Source organism: Haliotis asinina, chromosome 7 (assembly GCF_037392515.1).
Source record: "Haliotis asinina isolate JCU_RB_2024 chromosome 7, JCU_Hal_asi_v2, whole genome shotgun sequence".
In the NCBI taxonomy this organism is placed as follows: domain Eukaryota; kingdom Metazoa; phylum Mollusca; class Gastropoda; order Lepetellida; family Haliotidae; genus Haliotis; species Haliotis asinina.
The window spans coordinates 29,014,262-29,032,244 of record NC_090286.1 but is presented as its reverse complement, the minus strand read 5'-3'; the positions used below and the strand labels follow the sequence as shown (position 1 = coordinate 29,032,244).

General features: G+C 39.2%; 1 protein-coding gene across 6 annotated transcripts in view; it reads left to right on the top strand.

Annotated features, from left to right (window-relative positions):
* Positions 1-17,983, top strand: part of LOC137291074 (axotactin-like) — a 175,883-nt gene that overhangs the window by 143,911 nt on the left and 13,989 nt on the right. For 5 of the 6 annotated variants that reach the window (XM_067822357.1, XM_067822353.1, XM_067822354.1 and 2 more), the window contains exons 8-26: positions 3,743-4,062; positions 5,130-5,263; positions 6,011-6,120; positions 6,457-6,690; positions 7,289-7,523; positions 8,033-8,256; positions 8,506-8,652; positions 8,931-9,110; positions 9,511-9,742; positions 10,211-10,315; positions 10,486-10,628; positions 11,146-11,406; positions 11,956-12,108; positions 12,325-12,504; positions 12,947-13,081; positions 14,252-14,423; positions 14,767-14,855; positions 15,981-16,066; positions 17,285-17,317. In XM_067822357.1, the coding sequence (XP_067678458.1) occupies positions 3,743-4,062; positions 5,130-5,263; positions 6,011-6,120; positions 6,457-6,690; positions 7,289-7,523; positions 8,033-8,256; positions 8,506-8,652; positions 8,931-9,110; positions 9,511-9,742; positions 10,211-10,315; positions 10,486-10,628; positions 11,146-11,406; positions 11,956-12,108; positions 12,325-12,504; positions 12,947-13,081; positions 14,252-14,423; positions 14,767-14,855; positions 15,981-16,066; positions 17,285-17,317 (3,173 nt within the window). The remainder of the gene's footprint in view (positions 1-3,742; positions 4,063-5,129; positions 5,264-6,010; positions 6,121-6,456; positions 6,691-7,288; positions 7,524-8,032; positions 8,257-8,505; positions 8,653-8,930; positions 9,111-9,510; positions 9,743-10,210; positions 10,316-10,485; positions 10,629-11,145; positions 11,407-11,955; positions 12,109-12,324; positions 12,505-12,946; positions 13,082-14,251; positions 14,424-14,766; positions 14,856-15,980; positions 16,067-17,284; positions 17,318-17,983) is intronic. The other variant, XM_067822355.1, reaches the window with a different exon arrangement.

Below are 17,983 nucleotides of genomic sequence, written 5' to 3'. Positions count from 1 at the left end.
TAGAAATATGCCCTCAAATGTGAGCACTTTCCTCTGATGTGGACCAGTTACGTGATAAGCTTGTGCAAATCCTGCAAGATAAATAAAGGTCAAATTGCCTTTGAACAAACATTTTCCATTAGATTAGGTATTGGTTATTGTCACAGAGATTCATAATTCTTTAGGGAATGGGAAATATATCAATGTATTGGGACATCAGGGAATTCTAATGGAACAGAGATTGTGATCACAACTGATTATGGTGTATTGTCAGAGGAAGATGGTGATTGATCATAGTGCCATTTGTTCAAGATGATTGTCTCTATATTCACATATTTTCTATGGCCTGGGCAGTTGGTAGAATGCTGTCTTCCTGGAAACAAGGAATAGATAACATTTGGGGAATAATTTTATGACAAATTTTCATATATTTATGTCTATTTGAAGTCATTTTATGTTATCGTCCTTGAATTTGGTAGTCAGCCTTGAATGATCTTGAATTTAGTAGTCAGCTGTGAGGCACCTTGAATTTGGTAGTCCAGCCAGGAGGGATGTTGAATTCGGTATTCCTGTTTCAAAGGCCTTGAAATTTGTAGTCCAGTCTTGCAAGACTTTGAATTTGATAGTCTGGCCTTAAACTGTACAAAGCCCTAAATGAGTTCGTCCAATCCTGTAAAAGCCTTTGAACATTGTTGTCGAGACTTAAAAGGCAGTGGCAATCTAAATAGTTAGTGTGAAGTTTGCACTGAAGTATGGTATATATATATATGAATATCCTATGAAGTACCTTTGAACAGACACTGGATTCATGAGCCATGGTGAGCCATGGAGTGAAGAGGCATTCATGGCTCAAGTTTAGTGTTAACCTTTTACAGTATCATCGCTCAAAGCAGACACTCCAGGGAGACTGGAGCCTAATGAGATCTCATTGCAGTCTGATCTCAGAGCAATACCATCCGCAGTGTTTCAGTAGTTCAAAATGACCTTCTAATTATGAAGTCAGTCGCAATAATCACAGAGATAATATATTCCATGTGAACTGATACTGAACGGTGATGGTTCCAAAGTGGCAACATGTATTCATTAAGAGTAAAGCCTATATTTAAGATGGACAATGAGGTTGTACTCCTCTCAGCAGTTTACGACTGATCCCTTTGTATGACAGCTGTATCCATTAAACAGGTCATTGTATTGTCTGACCATTCATCTGACCACTGAAGTACTCTGTCTACTTAGGATTTAACCATTATGCTAACCTCTAATTAAGTGCTTCCCACCAGCTTGTCTCAAGGTGTGAACTGTTTCAGATTGCAAATGATGACAAGCACAAGTTTGACTGATGTTGAATAATTTTATGCCATGCTTCTCAGCATACAATGAGAATAAATCATATTGAAATTCCCTCAATTCTCATTCCCAAATTCATTATGAGATTAAAATGCAAATTTCCATTTCCAGAAAGCTTCATTCTAATTTTGTCTCTTTGATCTTAAATTAGACCTTCTTTTGTCGAAAGCTGAATGTAAATCAGCCCTTAATTTGTAATCAGTTAAGTGATTGTAAGATAACATGGATTTCAGGACATCAGTCAGTCCACCTCACAATAGTCACTACTGATGCTGATGGTGAGAGTTGGCCGATCTTACCATTTCAAACTGTCCAAGCCTCTCCAGCAGGACATAAATATCTGGCTATCTCAGGAAATCAGCCCCAGTGACAGTGATTGTTAATTTATGACAGGCAGGTTGTGACAGTGATTGAGATCTGTGTGTGTATGGAATTAATTGAGCAAAGATTCTAGTTCCCATGAAGGTTTCATTCTTTAACCTATCTCCTGTTGAAATCTGTTGGAGTTTGGCTTTGTACAGATATTAAATCATTGCGGTGAGAGAAAAATTTGCTGGATGTGACAGTAATTGCTTCTGGGAAATTAAATGACTGACAATTAAGGTGTCATTTCATGGATATTCTTCATTCTTGATGCAAACTCATCATTATTGTCTTTTCAAACTGTTATTGAAATATTGAAATTGTTTCTGATAGATTAAATTTCACATGAGATTAGATGCCCTCTTTGATTGTAGCTAAACTAGACAGAAACTTGAACATGAAAGGTGAGGCCATCTCATAAGCTGCTAGGAATATTTAACACAAGCTGATTCTGTGAATGCTAGATATTTTAATGAGCAATCAGTGCCATGTACATTGCTAATGATTTGATAGATACACTGGACAAGCAAGTTGTGGATGTGGAATATATTGGGCATATGTGTATGAAATTGAGGGATGTCTTCACAACAAATAATAAACCAATACATGCATGGTCCCTTAATGTTTTGGTTAGTTTATAGATCTTTAACTGTGAATACCAATATTATCGATCATGTGTGGCCAGACCAATTGTATTTCTTGTTCTGTGGATCTGCTGGTCTTTTTTAAGAATAAGAAAAGGTATTTCCCCGCTCAAGTAATAAATTACGTTATTTTTACTGACCAAAAATGTAAACTTAAAAGAAAAATACATAAAACAAGAAATATAATTGGTCTGGCCTAATGCTTAAGTTGAAATATTGAAACAACATAAGAAAATGTAGACATGCTTCAAGTTTTCCAAACTCTAATTAAGAGAGTATTATTTGCATATACTTCAGCATTTGAATAACATATGTTCACAGTATACAAACTACTACAATGCCCTCAAAAGTTCAAGGAATTTCTCAATGTTTCAATATTCAAATGCCACTGCTTCGAACTATGTGTTAGTGTAGTTGTTTGAGCATTAGCTTGTAGTGCCATGTACCCTGTGGGATGCCTTGCTGTCGTCATCATCGTCGTCGTCATCATCGTTGTCTCTAGATTCCATCCCCTAAGTGAATCTTCCTTGTTTTGATTTATTACTGCAGTTGATGGATCAATATGTACTTACTAAATAGTAGCTAAATACACTTACTCGCTCACTCACTAACTCGCTCGCTCGCTCGCTCACTTACTCGCTCACTTGCTCACTCACTGACTGTAACAACTCACAAAGAAAGGCATGAGCAGTCTGTTTCTCTTTCAATTGTTATCAGAAAAGTAACGATCTAGCCACTTACTAATTGAGTGGCTCTCACTGACCAGCTTCAGTGTTTATACACATGCAGATAACTGTTGATAATTACTGTCGTAAATTAACGCAATAATCTGCTTCTTGGATAATTGAATCACTCACACTAATGAAACATGATAGGTCGCTGCTGCCGATACAGATTGTGTTGGTTTGTGTATTAGATTAGGATGATAGTGTTTGCTGCAAAAATGATTTCCTCAAACCTTTTCTTATTTGAAGACTGAGTGCCTTTTAGAAAGAGGTTAAATGTAACATATGCTATATTTTAAATTACACTTTGTCCTTGGGACTCGCAGTGAGCTGAGTAGGTTGGATCACTAACTTTGTGTGGAGGCGAGTAAGGACCTTACTTTGAGAGGCATTTAGAAACTGCTGAATCTATGAGACACTTTTATGGATGGCAACTTTTTATTTATTGTATAACACGATGTTCCTGGTCCACTTCTTACCCCTTCCTCAGGTCTTGACAAACTCTTGAGACTTTTGGGTCAAAAACTGGATTCGACTCAACCCAAAGAGGTTTGAAGATTAAGGCACCTAATCATCAGTCTGAGACTTGATCCACTCATCCAATCAACTTTTAGTCCTAGTATCACAGTAACCAGTGTATTCCATCAAGACCCCCATAATGTTGACTGTCTTGATTTGTTACAGGTCTCCAGGTGACGCAGACGTTTGTGGGATGTTTGAGAAACGTCTATTTCAATGACTTCTCAGTCCTCCACGGCCTCCGCACCGCAAACTCTCAGTGTGCTTACCATGGAGGCGCCACCCCGCAATTTAAGTGTGACCCCACCCAAGAGATCCCTTTCACCTTCCCCAGGTCGTCGTCGATGTTGCGACATAACACTCGTATGCTGCAGAATTTGACAGTATCGTTACATTTCAAGACAGTCAGGAAGAATGCATTGTTGTTCTATGTGGAGCTGATCTCAAAGAGGGACGGTGGTGCCTATGACTTTGGTTTCATTGAGGTACAGAAATATCTCTTCCATTAAAAAATTAATTTGCTTTATCTGTGTGTGTTTTTAAAACTATGTGTAGTTTTTGAACTATACACATATTTTGTGTGTTATGTATTTTCTAAAAGCAGAAGCACTCAACCGCTAGCCTTATAGTCTGTTGCCTCAAAAGCGGACTGATGAATTGCAGTGTAACTCAAAGACTAATAAGCATAACATACCCAATGAAATGCTGATCATAATCAAAACATCACACCAACTCTGTAAGGTTTTTGCAGAATTTTTGTCCTAATAATAAGAAAGTTGTTTAACAAACTATCATTGAAATATTGACACAGTTCACTGTTTATTACAAGGGAGGAGTGCAGAGAAAGGCACAGCTTGGTGTTCGAGGAGCAAGTTATTTATTCATTAACCTGTGCTGTGCTGTCTCCATGCTTTCTCGCACACCTGGCTGTCCCTTTCTCTGCACTGCTCCCTCGTAACAAATAGTAAACTATGTCACTATTTTAATGATAGTTTGTTAAACAACTTTATTCTATTTTAAGGAATAAAAAAATATTCTGCAAAAACCTCACAGAGTTAGTATGTAGTTCTGATCAGCATTTCAATGAGTATGTTATGTTTATGAGTTTCTGAGCTAGACTACAATTCATCGGTTCGCTCGTGTCAATACAATCAAGACTTCAAGAGTTGTTTCGACTTTTCTGTTTGAGTTTAGCTTAAACCTTAGATAAGTAACACAAGAATGTGAGTAATATACAGTTCTTTCATTACATGGTTTACTGAATGTACAAGACGTGAAGGTCCTGGGGTAGAATAGGCTTCCAGCAACCCATGCTTGCCATAGAAGGTGACGATGCTTGTTGTAAGAGGCAACTAACGGGATCGGGTGGTCAGGCTCACTGACTTGGTTGACACATCTCATCGTTCCCAATTGCACAGATCAATGCTCATGTTGTTGATCACTGCATTGTCTGGTCCAGACTTGATTATTTACAGACTGCGGCCATATAGACTTTTGTTGTCTTGATAAATGAAGATGTATAACAGCTGTCCCCATGTTGCCACTGCTGCAGGTGTGGGTGCAGAATGGTCTCCCCCTCCTGTACTTCTCCCCCTCAAAGGACCCCACCCTCACCCAGAACCTCACCCTCCCAGCTCAGGTCAACAATGAACAGTGGCATTCCCTCAAGCTCACCCTCAAAAACAAGTAAGATGTTGAAACTGTAGCAAACAATAATATGACTGACTGATAAATGTCAGAGCACTGGGCAATTATTTGTAAGTGTGTTGATATTTGACTCTTGAAAGATATTGCTATGTTTTTGAGAAAATCAGTTGTGAATTTTATATTTGCCTACTGGAGATATTGAACTCAATAGAAAGTTGATATTACACTAATACAAATGTTTGAATGCTGTAGAAAACTGATATTACGTCTATCACTATGCGTGTGAAAGTTCCTTACCACTTGTGTACTATTCTATGACTACTTCAACAGTTCATTTTGAAATAAATACAGGGAGGGCACTGGGATAGCCTAATGGTCGAAATGTTGGCTTGCCACGTGGAAGACCTGGGTTCGAATCCCCACATGGGTACAAGCCCATGTGTGAAGGCCATTTCTGGTGTCCCCTACCGTAATTTTACTGGACTACTGCCTAAGGTGGTGTAAACTCACTCAGTAGAAGTAAATATTTTGACTTTCACAGATATTGTAAATGAGCAAAGAAAGTAGATATTCCAACGATACAGCTTTTCAAGGCTGGAGAAATATGAGCAAACTATCTGTGGCCTCAGTGTGTTTATTCATGCATGGATGGTACCTGAAAAATAAGAACTGAAACACCTCTGAAGATTATGTACCAGAAAGTCACCAACATAACTGAACATACCAGATATTTCTTAAGAATGCTGTAAAGCATGTCCAATAAGAGCATCTGTTTTCTCTCCACAGCAAAGTCAAGATCAATGTGGATGAGACATCACGGACCACTACCCGCTATACTCAGACTCTACGACAGCGTGGTAAAATTGTGCTTGGGTATGGACTCCGACGATACAAAGGTGAGTGACAGTATGCAGCAGGCTTCTGTTTTTCCTGTCTTGTATTCAAAATCCAAAGGCCTGCAATATCCAGCAACCCTTGCTTAAAACCTTTTGGAGGCCAAATTTAGTGGGTAGCTTGACCCTTTTAAATTGAAAAGGAGACCCAATGAGATGGGAGATTCTGACTCTGAAGAAATCGGCACTTACTTCATTATGGTTTTAGCATTGTAGGAAAGACTAGACTAAAGGGAAAATAATGTGGTTCTGGGACTGAGAGACAGACTAAGAGAATGACTGTGGATGGGTCACATACTATGACAGATTAGTTGTATTAATGTGATAAATCTGCTTCAGATTCTGAAGGTTTTGTGGGCTGTATGAAAGCCATCAAGATCCAAGGTGAGAAGATTGACCCTATCACCACCATTGACTCCAGCGCTGCAGTCGGCATCAAGCTGGATGGCTGCCACCTCATCAACTACTGTGCTGCTGACAAAATCTGCGAGCACAACAGCGAGTGTCTGTCTGACTGGGATGGAGTACAGTGTGACTGTCCCAAACACTATGAGGGGAAGACTTGTCACTTCTGTGAGTACACCTGACTCTTGACTACTGTTCCTGCTGTCTCTGGTTAAAGGGAGAGGTGTCTATCTCTGTGCTTCACTATGAAGAGTTGTGTCCCTTGGCCAAGATCTGACAGTTGGCTGGAATCACTGATTATGAGTAGGCTGGGCTTAAATTGTCTTTTTCTGAATGTCACATATGTTTATCCTTGTATCAGTTACAGACTGCCTACCTTTGAGCCTCATGTGCGTCTCCTTATGAAATCATGAGTTGCCAAAGAGTGGAGGCATGTTTCACTGTGCAGACTTATGTCCCTTGACCAGGCTTGAATCTTTTGATTAATGGTTCAGATGCCATGTTTTGTTTGAACCAATTCATTCACTAATGAAGTGAACTTTCTCAAACTGTTTGTGAAGCCTCTATTGTTCCCAAATGAGTCACTAACAAAGAAGTACAAATGATCAAAAGAGACCTTGACATATTTCCTGTTGTGATTCTTGAATTAACCAATTTAAGAAATCTTTTATCTTTTATAAACTTTCATGCAGGTTTATTTCTTCCTTGAAGTTGTTTGGTCTCAAGTCATTTTTAATTTGAGTAAGTACTGTTGATTTTGTTGCAGCAAAATATCCACGAACATGTGACTCTTACTTCCAATCTGGTCGCAACACGTCTGGTGTGTACATCATTGACCTTGATGGCAGTGGTAACCTTGACCCTGTGTATGTCCAGTGTCACATGAACAAGATGCACAAAAACTACATGTATGGAGAAACAGTGATTGACCACAACTTCCGTCTTAACACCACTGTGAGAGGGAGCAAGATGAATGACGTCCGCTTCCATCTCGAATACAGGTGCTGCCTCAGTTTGGCTTAGTACCGGTAGTTCATGTACTATCTAATTGACAATGTTGGTCATACCTTTTGTCAGTAGATTTTGACAATTGATAAATTTTAAGTCGAAAGGAACTGACATGGCCAACCAAACTACTCCACTTTGCAAAGTAATGTTTTCTTGCATAGCACCATACAATGGATGGAATATTGGGTAATTATTTCACAGACATATCACATCTTTGATATGAATCAAAGTATCTTTGTACCCTGACTTCCTGTTACCCATAAGGAAGTAATTGATACTCAGTTCCTGTGACAATCTTCTTGTTGTGTGACAGATACTAGATTATCTAGACGTCATATTTTACAAATTCTAGTTGATCTGCTTGTGTTTAGGGCTCTCTGTCCATTAGTTCACAAATAGTGTTAAATAATAATCCAAATCACATATGTGACGTTTTGAACTAAACAGCTGACTTTCAATGAAAGATACTGAAACACTCAAACTGACCTATTTCAAATTACAGAGGTATGAGCCGAGAGCAGCTGAGGACACTGACACTTTTCTCCTATGAGTGCCGCCAGCACATAGCTTACCGATGTCGACAGTCACCACTGAAGCTTGGGCTGAAGACATGGTTCAAGGCAGCAAACGGAGAGATTGTGGACTACCTCGGCAACCAGAAATCTGGTTACTGTGAGTGTGAAGGCAGAGACACATGTGATGGACAGAAGTGTCTCTGTGATCACGGTATGTTATAATCCTGAGTAGTATGGAAGAATAAACTTACTTTCTAGTGTGTACATGTGAACTTCCATGGATGTTCCATGTTAGAGTAGAATGTACTTGTCATTAAACAGGAAATCATTAAAATATCAATAACTGAAGTCACTGTTGAACAAGGATACGTTTGTTTTCCAGATGTAGTAAATGTTAGTGAATGATTGTCATGTCCTCCATCCTTTGACTTTCTGTCATGTTGGCGTTGGTTGTTATCAGCTTCTGATGCGTGGAGGGAAGATGTTGGTTTCAACGGAGTCAAGAGCCAACTGCCACTGGTGGACATCACAATTCTCCAGAATGAGATGGAGTACCTTCATGGGGAGGCAACTCTCTCTCTTGGACCTCTTCGCTGCTGGGGAAATGGTAGGCATAGTTAGTGAAAGATATCCTGCCAAGTTGACTCATATCATTAACTGATAATTAAATTTTCATCCAAAGCTGTTGAGCGTAAAGATGGACATAATGTTCCCATATTTAATTTGTTTATATACATTATGTGTTCTCATATTTGAAGGTGGTATTGAGTGTTTGATGAACCTAATAAATTATATATTTTAGAATATTTCATCTCACTGAAACATTCCACCTTGAGCAACGAAATGCAATACAGCAATTGATAGCTTGCATGCTTCTGTTTCCAGTGAACCAGCCCCAGGACCAAGCAGTCACCATCACGCAGGAAAACAGCTTCATCCGACAGCGGCCGTGGGTGCGTGGTGATCTCTACCTCAGCTTCAAGACACACCAGACAACAGCACTGCTTATCTACCAGAACTACACAGACACCAACACCAACAGATTCTTGATCAAGATTGTAGACTGTAAGTTCGTGATTCCTTCATTCATTTTTAGAGGATGATGGGGAACTCAGTGTTTAAAGTGATGGATTTGATGATGAATGCCATGTTTCATTTCCCCACACGAGAATTTGAGCCTTTTTGGTAACTCCTCTATGATAGTGCTGGCTCATTGATAGTGCTTGTCACTCAGTAGTAGGGGCACAAAACAAAACCTGTTGACTTGGAATTGGCAAGCATGCTCTTTGTCTGAGTTGCAAATCCTGACTATTTTCACTGACTTAAGCCACTGAGTTTAATAAGGATGCCTATCTTCACATGCAATCATGTTTCTGTGTGTTTAAAGAAATATTCTTCGTGCTATGTTAGACACATTCATAGCCAAAATGTTTTAGTAATATTGTGGACTCGTTTCTTTTTTTAGCTCACCAGGTGGCGTTCTACTTCAACATCAACGGTAAGCACATCTCCCGATCCCTCTACACGGCAAGTGCACTGGATGGCGATGACTGGCATACCGTTGGTATTGAGAGAGACCCCTACAACATCCGACTGACGCTTGATGGGAAGAGACAGCTTGTGGAGCTGCCAGACCCCATACAGCAGCAAGAAGCCCTGTTTGGTGGGATGCTTATGGTCGGGGGGATACCAGAAAGGTACGTTTTATTGTCATGGAAACATTTCAGTAAGGAATTTTTTTTTTCTGGAACCATATTGAATGTACATCCATATTGAGGGAAGAACAGTTGTGTTTTTTATCAGTGCTACAACTCCGACATCTCAGTGCCAATAGCAAAAGTACATGAGTAAGTGTTCCATGTGAACATGAGCATATGGAGGCAGAGCATTTTACATAGTCACGTGTTGACTGAGCAATTTGTGTAATCAAGTGATGGCAGAGAATTTTCTGTAATCACAATAGGAAAACAGTTTGTGTAATCACATGATGCAAGAACATATTTTTTTGGTAATCATGTGATGGCAGAACATTTGGATATAATCTCATGATGCAAGAACATTTTGTTGTGTAGTCATGTAATGGCAGAACATTTTGCAGAATCACATTATGGCAGAATATTTTGAGTACAGAGTGTTTCATGCATATAACCCTGTGTTGCATCTAGGTTGGCGGAAAAGACAGGGGAGAGAACTCCTGGTTTTACTGGCTGTATCCGAGGTTTTCTGTACAATGGGAAGTTCCAGGACTTGGAAAAAGCTATGGATGCAACGTAAGTTCCTTTGGTGTCTTCCTCTTATGAAAGTAAAGTAACAGCACAAGATCAGGTATTTGAAAGTCATTTGAACTTTTAGTCTGAAAAATCAGTTCATTGTGAGACAAATATGTCATGTTGTGTGTTAGTCTGTAGACCTGTTAGTCATGTTTTGAATGGACTTACAGTATGGGTGGCGTGTCCCGAGGCTGTATGTCATCCTGCTGGCCGAACCCATGTGATAACGGAGGGACATGTGTTGAATCCTGGGGCTCCTACACATGCAAGTGCAAGGAAAGGTGGTCCCACCATGGCATTAACTGTGAAATAGGTAGGTGCAGCAGATGTCGGGGTGAAAGAGATTTTATAATAGCGAGGACAATATCATATCGAGAGCTTATCTTTTATGCTCAGGAGTGATATTGCATGCAAAGTCCAAACTAAACAAAAAATACTTCTAACAAGTACTGAACAAACACAGTGTACAACGGACGCAATGTCCATTTTGGATATGAATTTTCCAGGCTTAAAATCCCATGTAACAATAATTGCAGCATTGGTTTTTGATGTGGTCAAACCTGTTTATGTACCCAAGGATCAAAGGAGCAAGTGAGTTTAGTTTTACACCTCAATTTTCCAGCAGTATCATGGCGGGGACACCAGAAATAGGCTTCACATTGCACCCATGTAGGGGATGGAACCCAGATGTGAGAACAGTTTAACCACTAGGCCACCCCACCACTACCTAAACACAGCTTTGTTAACAGTAACAAGAACTTAGATAGGATTTTGATTTGATATATTTCGTTTCCTTGGACCTGCTGATCACTGATTCCCTGTTTTCCCAGACATCAACCGTGACGCAGTTACCTTCAGTGGGAACGCAGCCGACAACTCCTTTCTCTTCTACAACATGACTTCCCATCCGGAGATCCTGATGGACACCATCATCCTGAGTTTCCGGACTTTCCAATCTGAAGCCCTACTTCTGTATGCCCACGACCACCTGAATAACTTCGTCCAGCTCAAGTTGACTGGCGGAAACACCATCACCATCACCTTCAACTCCTACAAAAACATCATCAGTGACTCCATAACACTGAAAAATGGTATGATCAAATTGTTGATCAACGTGTCGTGCTTATTGACTTTCTTTGAGAGTTGAGTCGAGACTCTTGGAGGTCTGGAGTATAAATAATGTGTCCTCTAGTCCTCAACATCACACCACTTGAGTAATCTCTTTTCACATTTTCTTACAGTTGTAGTTCAATAAAATATTTCGAGGGAGTAATTTGTATGAAACCTGTTTATTATCAATAAACAGAAAGTTGTCTCCTTCAGGGTGTAAGATGCTGTGGAGGTGACAAGCCCCCAGATCTGTTGTAATAATATTGAGCCTCTTGAGACATTTGAAGTTATCATGTACTGTTAAACAAAGCTAATAGTTTTCAAATCAAAGATTTAGTGAATAGTTTAGAGACAACCACTTTCTCTCCAGATTTATTAATCAGCTCAAAATCAGCTGTGTTTCCGATGGTGTCGACATTTGCATATGCAAATGTAAGAGGCCATGAATTATGTACCTCAAAATCTATACACACGCAGAAATACATGGAGAAAAGGACTGTATTATTAGCTTGTGGACATTGTTTTTCCAGAGGTGCTGAATGATGGCCAGTGGCAACAAGTGATAGCAGAACACTTCTACAATTTCACCCGGCTGCACATCCACAGCGAGACCAAGGTCATCCAGGTTAAGCGCTACAGACTAGACAAATATGCTCGTCGACCATTTGACAGATCAGAGAAAGGTTTGTGAGATGTGCTACTAGATCAGATCTTGAAGAGATAAAAATGTTCTCATTAAAGTGCAGTAGTATACATAGATGACGACGATGGCTACGATGATGATGATGATGACAACGACTTCACACAGAACATGTCATCCCTGGTGTGACCTGCTGTAACTGCTATAAATGAGGGGTCACTGTTGGTTCCATTTAAACTTTTTTGATTTTGATTTTCAGAGGATGTTTTAATGAGCCGCCCCATGACAGAACCACCACCTTTTGTCAACCTGTATGTGGGTGGTGTCATGGATGGTGTGACCTTCATCCCCTCTCTCAAGGGATGCATCCGGGGACTAAAGATCGCAGACAGTATCATCAACTTGGGAGAGAAGGCTCGCGAGATAGGAAATTCTTCTGGTATGTCTGAATTCACATAAAAATAATGAAATTCAATGTAGAACACTGGCATCTGTGGAGTAACTTGTCAAAAATTGGAAGTGCCATTCACAAATATGATTTCTGTTTTATTTGTGAGATGATGACATTGCCTATGTTTACAGTCTAACCATTCGTTAACTTTGCCAAAATGACAGAGGAAAGAACCTGCAATATGAGGATGACTAGCAAATAATTTCAGTGAATATCATTCATCACTTAAACGTAACAATTACAAAAACATAACCAAGAGATTCAGACTGGTAATGCAAGCAAAATAAGATAATTCCTCTTCAAGATATGGGGAGAGAACACAGATATTGTAAGGTATCTGTTAATTTCACTGAATGGCATGCTATAGTATAATTTGATATTTTTGGGGTGGCTGTTTGTGCTTGTTGCTATTGTTGGATGTTTGTTACAGTTGTTCATCCTGAGTGCGAGGCAGGTTGTTATGAGAAGACCTGTTTCGAGGGCTATTGTGACGAGCACTGGAAGAATGCTGAGTTCAACTGTGACTGCAGTGAGACACAGTACACAGGAACACACTGCGAACTGGGTTAGTGTCTGCCTTAAACAATCATACATCCAGCTACTTCTACCATCTCTAATTCTTCACAAACAACTGAAATTCATGGTTAGAATTCATTTTGATTGTGTGAAGTGACAACTAACAGGATCGGGTGGTCAGACTCACTGACTTCGTTGACACATTTCATCACATCCCAGTTTCATAGATTGGTGCTCATGCAGTTGATCACTAGATTGTCTGGTCTGGACTCGATTATTTTCAAACTGCTGCTGTATAGCTGGAATATTGTTGAGTGCAGCTTAAGCAATAAATAAAGAAACAAGCTATGTTAATGACATGTACTAGTATATGGGCTAGTGGCTTGCTACGTTGCTAGTGAGGGAAGGTGTTAAAGTTTTCACTTGCCATTTGAAAGACCAATGTAGATGACAACGTTTTTCGACAGTGGCACTCATATATAGTAAATGTCATGTGCTAGTATGTGAAAGTTGTAAACAGGATACATAACATATAGCACTATATTTTATTTACACGTAAATATAAAATCTTTTTGTACCACTATTAATTAGCAACTATAATTATTGTCTTATCGGGGCGGTGGGGTAGCCTAGTGGTTAAAGCGTTCGCTCGTCACGCCGAAGACCCGGGTTCGATTCCCCACTTGGGTACAATGTGTGAGGCCCATTTTTCTGGTGTCCCCCGCCGTGATATTGCTGGAATATTGCTAAAAGCGGCGTAAAACCAAACTCACTCACTCACTATTGTCTTATCCTTTGATTATGAAAGAATTTCCCTGACATGTCAAGTGGTTCAGATCCAACTCTGTCATACTTGTCAGTGGCCTGTGTCAACCAAGTGAGCGTGCCTGACCACCTCATCCCACTGGTTGCCTGTTACAGCAAGCATAGTTGCTTTTCATAGCAAGCAGAGGTTGCTGAAGGCCTATTCTACCCCAAGACCTTCACAGGTTCCCAGAGGCGAGAACCTCTTTTTTGGGTAGAATTTGTATAATGATAAGTAAATGAGTCCAGGAGCCCAACTGCGGGGTTGGAGGTAAATTTTGTTAATGGAGGATGATGTTGAACAGCATTGAAAGAGTTCGCTTTATTGATCAAGTAACAAGGCGTCTGAGGCAGCATCATAAGGTGCAGGACACGAGTCTTATCCCGTCTAATTTGTTGGACTCATGATTTTCAGAGCCCTGTGCCGGAGTCGAGGGAAACACTGTCGTGCAGTATGGATTTACTTTGGAGGAAGCCAATCAGCATACTCGTCAAGAGCAAGTATCCTTGACCTTCAAGACAACTGCAACGATGAAAGGTGGTGATCAGCAGGCAGCTTTGGCCATGGTCTTGGTGCAGAGTTCTGTGTAAGATGTAGTTATGTCATCTAAGGTACCTCAGTCCCAGAATGTGGTATGATCTGAGACGTCATTACATTTTCAGTCTGGTAGCAGGGTTGAGATCTTTATCAAATGAAATATTGTGGACGCCACACTTGTGCCAAAAGTGGGACTGATAGCACACTCATCTCAAATTTTGCCAAGGCACACAAGTATGAGAGTGTAATGGCGTATAAATTCATCTCACTAATGACTATTGTTCCTTGAAGTATTTTTTTTTGGACCATTGTGTTCTTTAAACAAGCTTCTGGTGTATTTTAGTGATGTCCAGATCAAGAGGTTTTTCTGTCAAAATTAATTTTTGTTTCAGAACAAAAGACTATGTTTTGGTGTGGTACGAACCAACCTCCTCACAAAGAGGCTCCATCGTTATAGAAACCAACCAGGCTTTTGGAGTGTGTAAGTACAGGTGCTTGGTGTACTTGACACCTGTACATTCCTATAGAAGGCTAAATAAAGAAATTTTCATTTATTTATCTACAACTCATTAACACATGCCAAACTTTCCAAATTCTATTGACCCGTGAAGGTCCCAGGTTAGAATAGGCCTTCAGCAAACCATGCTTGCCATAAAAGGCGACTGTGCTTGTCATAAGAAGCGACTAACGGGATCAGGTGGTCAGACTCGCTGACTTTTTTGACACATGTCATCGGTTCCCAGTTGCGCAGATCGATCCTCATGTTGTTGATCACTGGATTGTCTGGTCCAGACTCGATTATTTACAGACTGGGGCCATATAGCTGGAATATTGCTGAGTGTGGTATAAAACTAAACTCACTCACTCATGCACTCACTCACTCTCTCTCTCACTCACTCACTCTCACACTCACTCTCACTGTCTCACTCACTCACTCTCACCCACTCTCCAAGCTTTATTTCTGAGAGAGAAAAATAAGAATGTGTTCCTCCTGCATCACTTTTTTTCTATCAAAAATTAAAAAGTAAAGTCCTACCGCTCTCGTCACTTTTGAAAAAAATTATTGACATTTCATTTTATTTATGCAACCAAATCCTTACAGAAACATTTTAAATTCATACATTATTGCTTTGAAGCAAAAAATTATGGTCAGATATTCAGTAAAATATACAGCAGTATGTTAGAGATAACTCACATTTACAGATTTTGACAAGGAAGTGGTTCAATATCTCCTGTGAGAGTGGGTTGTGAACTAGATATCCTTGTTCTCTGGTCACATTTTCTTGGCACACCAGGGGATAGTGCGGTAGGTTAGTGGTTAAAGCTTTTGTTCATCATGCCGAAGACCAGGCTTCGATTCCCTACATTGATACATTGTATGAAGCCCATTTCTGGTGTCCTCCACTGTGATGTCGATGGAACAATGTTAAAAGCGGCATAAAAATCATGCTTACTCACTGATAGCATACCACTGATGTTACGATCAGTTCATGTAGGTTGAATAAGTGTTCAAGGCGTAATTAAAACTCACGCAACCAGCTACCCACTAACTCTCTCACTCAGAAATGTAGATCTAATAATGAATGTATCCTGGTTGCATGCTCAGATCGGATGAAAGTATCTGGAAACTTCGCCAATGGACAACCACACCGAATGACCTACAAACGGAGTGGTCCAGAAACGGTTTTGACTGTAAGTATGAAATAAATGTTGTCATTCTGTTGCAGGTGTCCATCTCAGAATGTTTTATTGTATAATTTTTCTTGAAATAACAAACCGCATCCCCTTTGATTCCATCTTTGAAAGTTAAAACCGTTAACGCATGGCAAAACATTAAAAACTTGATTTGACTAAAATGTTTTAATCATAATTTTTATTTGATTGCATGGTCTTGAGGAATAGTTATGCAAGTGTATATGGTGATGATTTCAGAAAGGAGATCTATAACTAGAAAGTTGTATATGTAGTCGGAGACTAGAGATGACGTATTCATAACCTTTTATCATATGTCTTAGATCAATATCCATCATATATGCTTGTTAGGACTCCCATCTTCCTGCATGAATCATGATCCATGATCCATATTCGTTTCATGTTCATTCCCATTTTTAGTTTACCTCTGTCAGAAAAATTTCTCTCTGACCATCAGGCTTGAATAAATTCTGAAATATTTTCTGCTTTGAAATGTCATTGCTTCAGTGAAATGAAAGTGAAAGTTTTTGTTTTCATCAATGTGGGCTTGTTTGTGAAGTAAAATATATATGTTTTCAGCTTTTGTTACCGTTTTGCTCCACAAAAGAAAAGTATGGTGTAATGAAGTTATGCTTCAACAACTTTTTATATATCTTTTTTTAATACAACACAGATTGAAAACTTTGTCAAAATTTCTTTTTAGAGTTTACAAGTCAACCATTCAGTGCTGTTTTATCTGAAAACTGAAAATGATAATGCTTAGTACTGTATACAGTTTGGTCCAATTTGATGTATTTGAATGGCTGGTTGAAAATTCCTCATTTTCATAAAAATCAAAAGAAATATCCATATTTAGATTTTTTAATCTTTAAGAACCAACATCATTTCATTTTCATTCATTTACATCAACACATGTTACCCTACTCTTCATGCTAAATAATATTGCTGTTATATACCCAAATCTGCTCACTCCTTGTTTGAAAACCCAAATATACACCCTCATTTAAACACCAAGATCCACTCTCTGATCTATTAAACACCCAAATCTACTCGCCTCGATTGTACCCTCAAATCCGTATAGAATTCCCCTAAATAGGCTGCTCGATTGTTATACCCCATATGTTACTAAAGTTTTAGCTCGTGTATTATCAACGTTTTAGCTCGTATGCTATGGACGTTTTACTCCGTATTTTTAACTTTGCTTTGCTAACACAACAGGTGACACCACTAGACAAATATGGATATGAAATAGTAAGTACAGATGAGTTATGTCATATATTCATATTGCTATTTGTGCCAACACTGCTGTCAACAAGAGGCCCACGTTTGCTTGTTCATGAATGCAATATGGCCGCTTCTCGGAGGTGGGTTCTTTATGGGCTGATAAACCCACAGCATCAACAAAAGATGACATATCTGCTTGTTCAATTTGATCTGTGTGGAAATGTTTCCCCACTTCTAATCTTAACTTCGTACAATCCTGCTTTTTTATCTCACCCTTTTATTATTCCAAGCAGTTACTGAAATTTTGGTGGAAAATTTTTATTTTATTTTTGTTGTTTCAAAATTTGAAGTTTATTAAGCTATAATCTAGGATATAAATTGTTCTATATATCAAATTATGCACTGAACATTCTAAATATTCAGCTGTTATTGAAAAAAAATCATGTATCTGATCAATATGATTTGAAAATAACGATAATATGATTTAATTTTGTTTTAAATTTCAACTTGCCAAAGTACATCTTCACATGGAGCAGATAGTTTTATGCCTTGTATTTTTATGGGTTTACAAGCAAAAATGTTTCATGTGAATCATTGTATGCAGTGCACATTGTAGCTATGTGTGTGTACACACCCCTTCATCCCTCACTGATGTCTTTACCCAGTATTCTTGCTGCCTTCGCTTACCTCCCA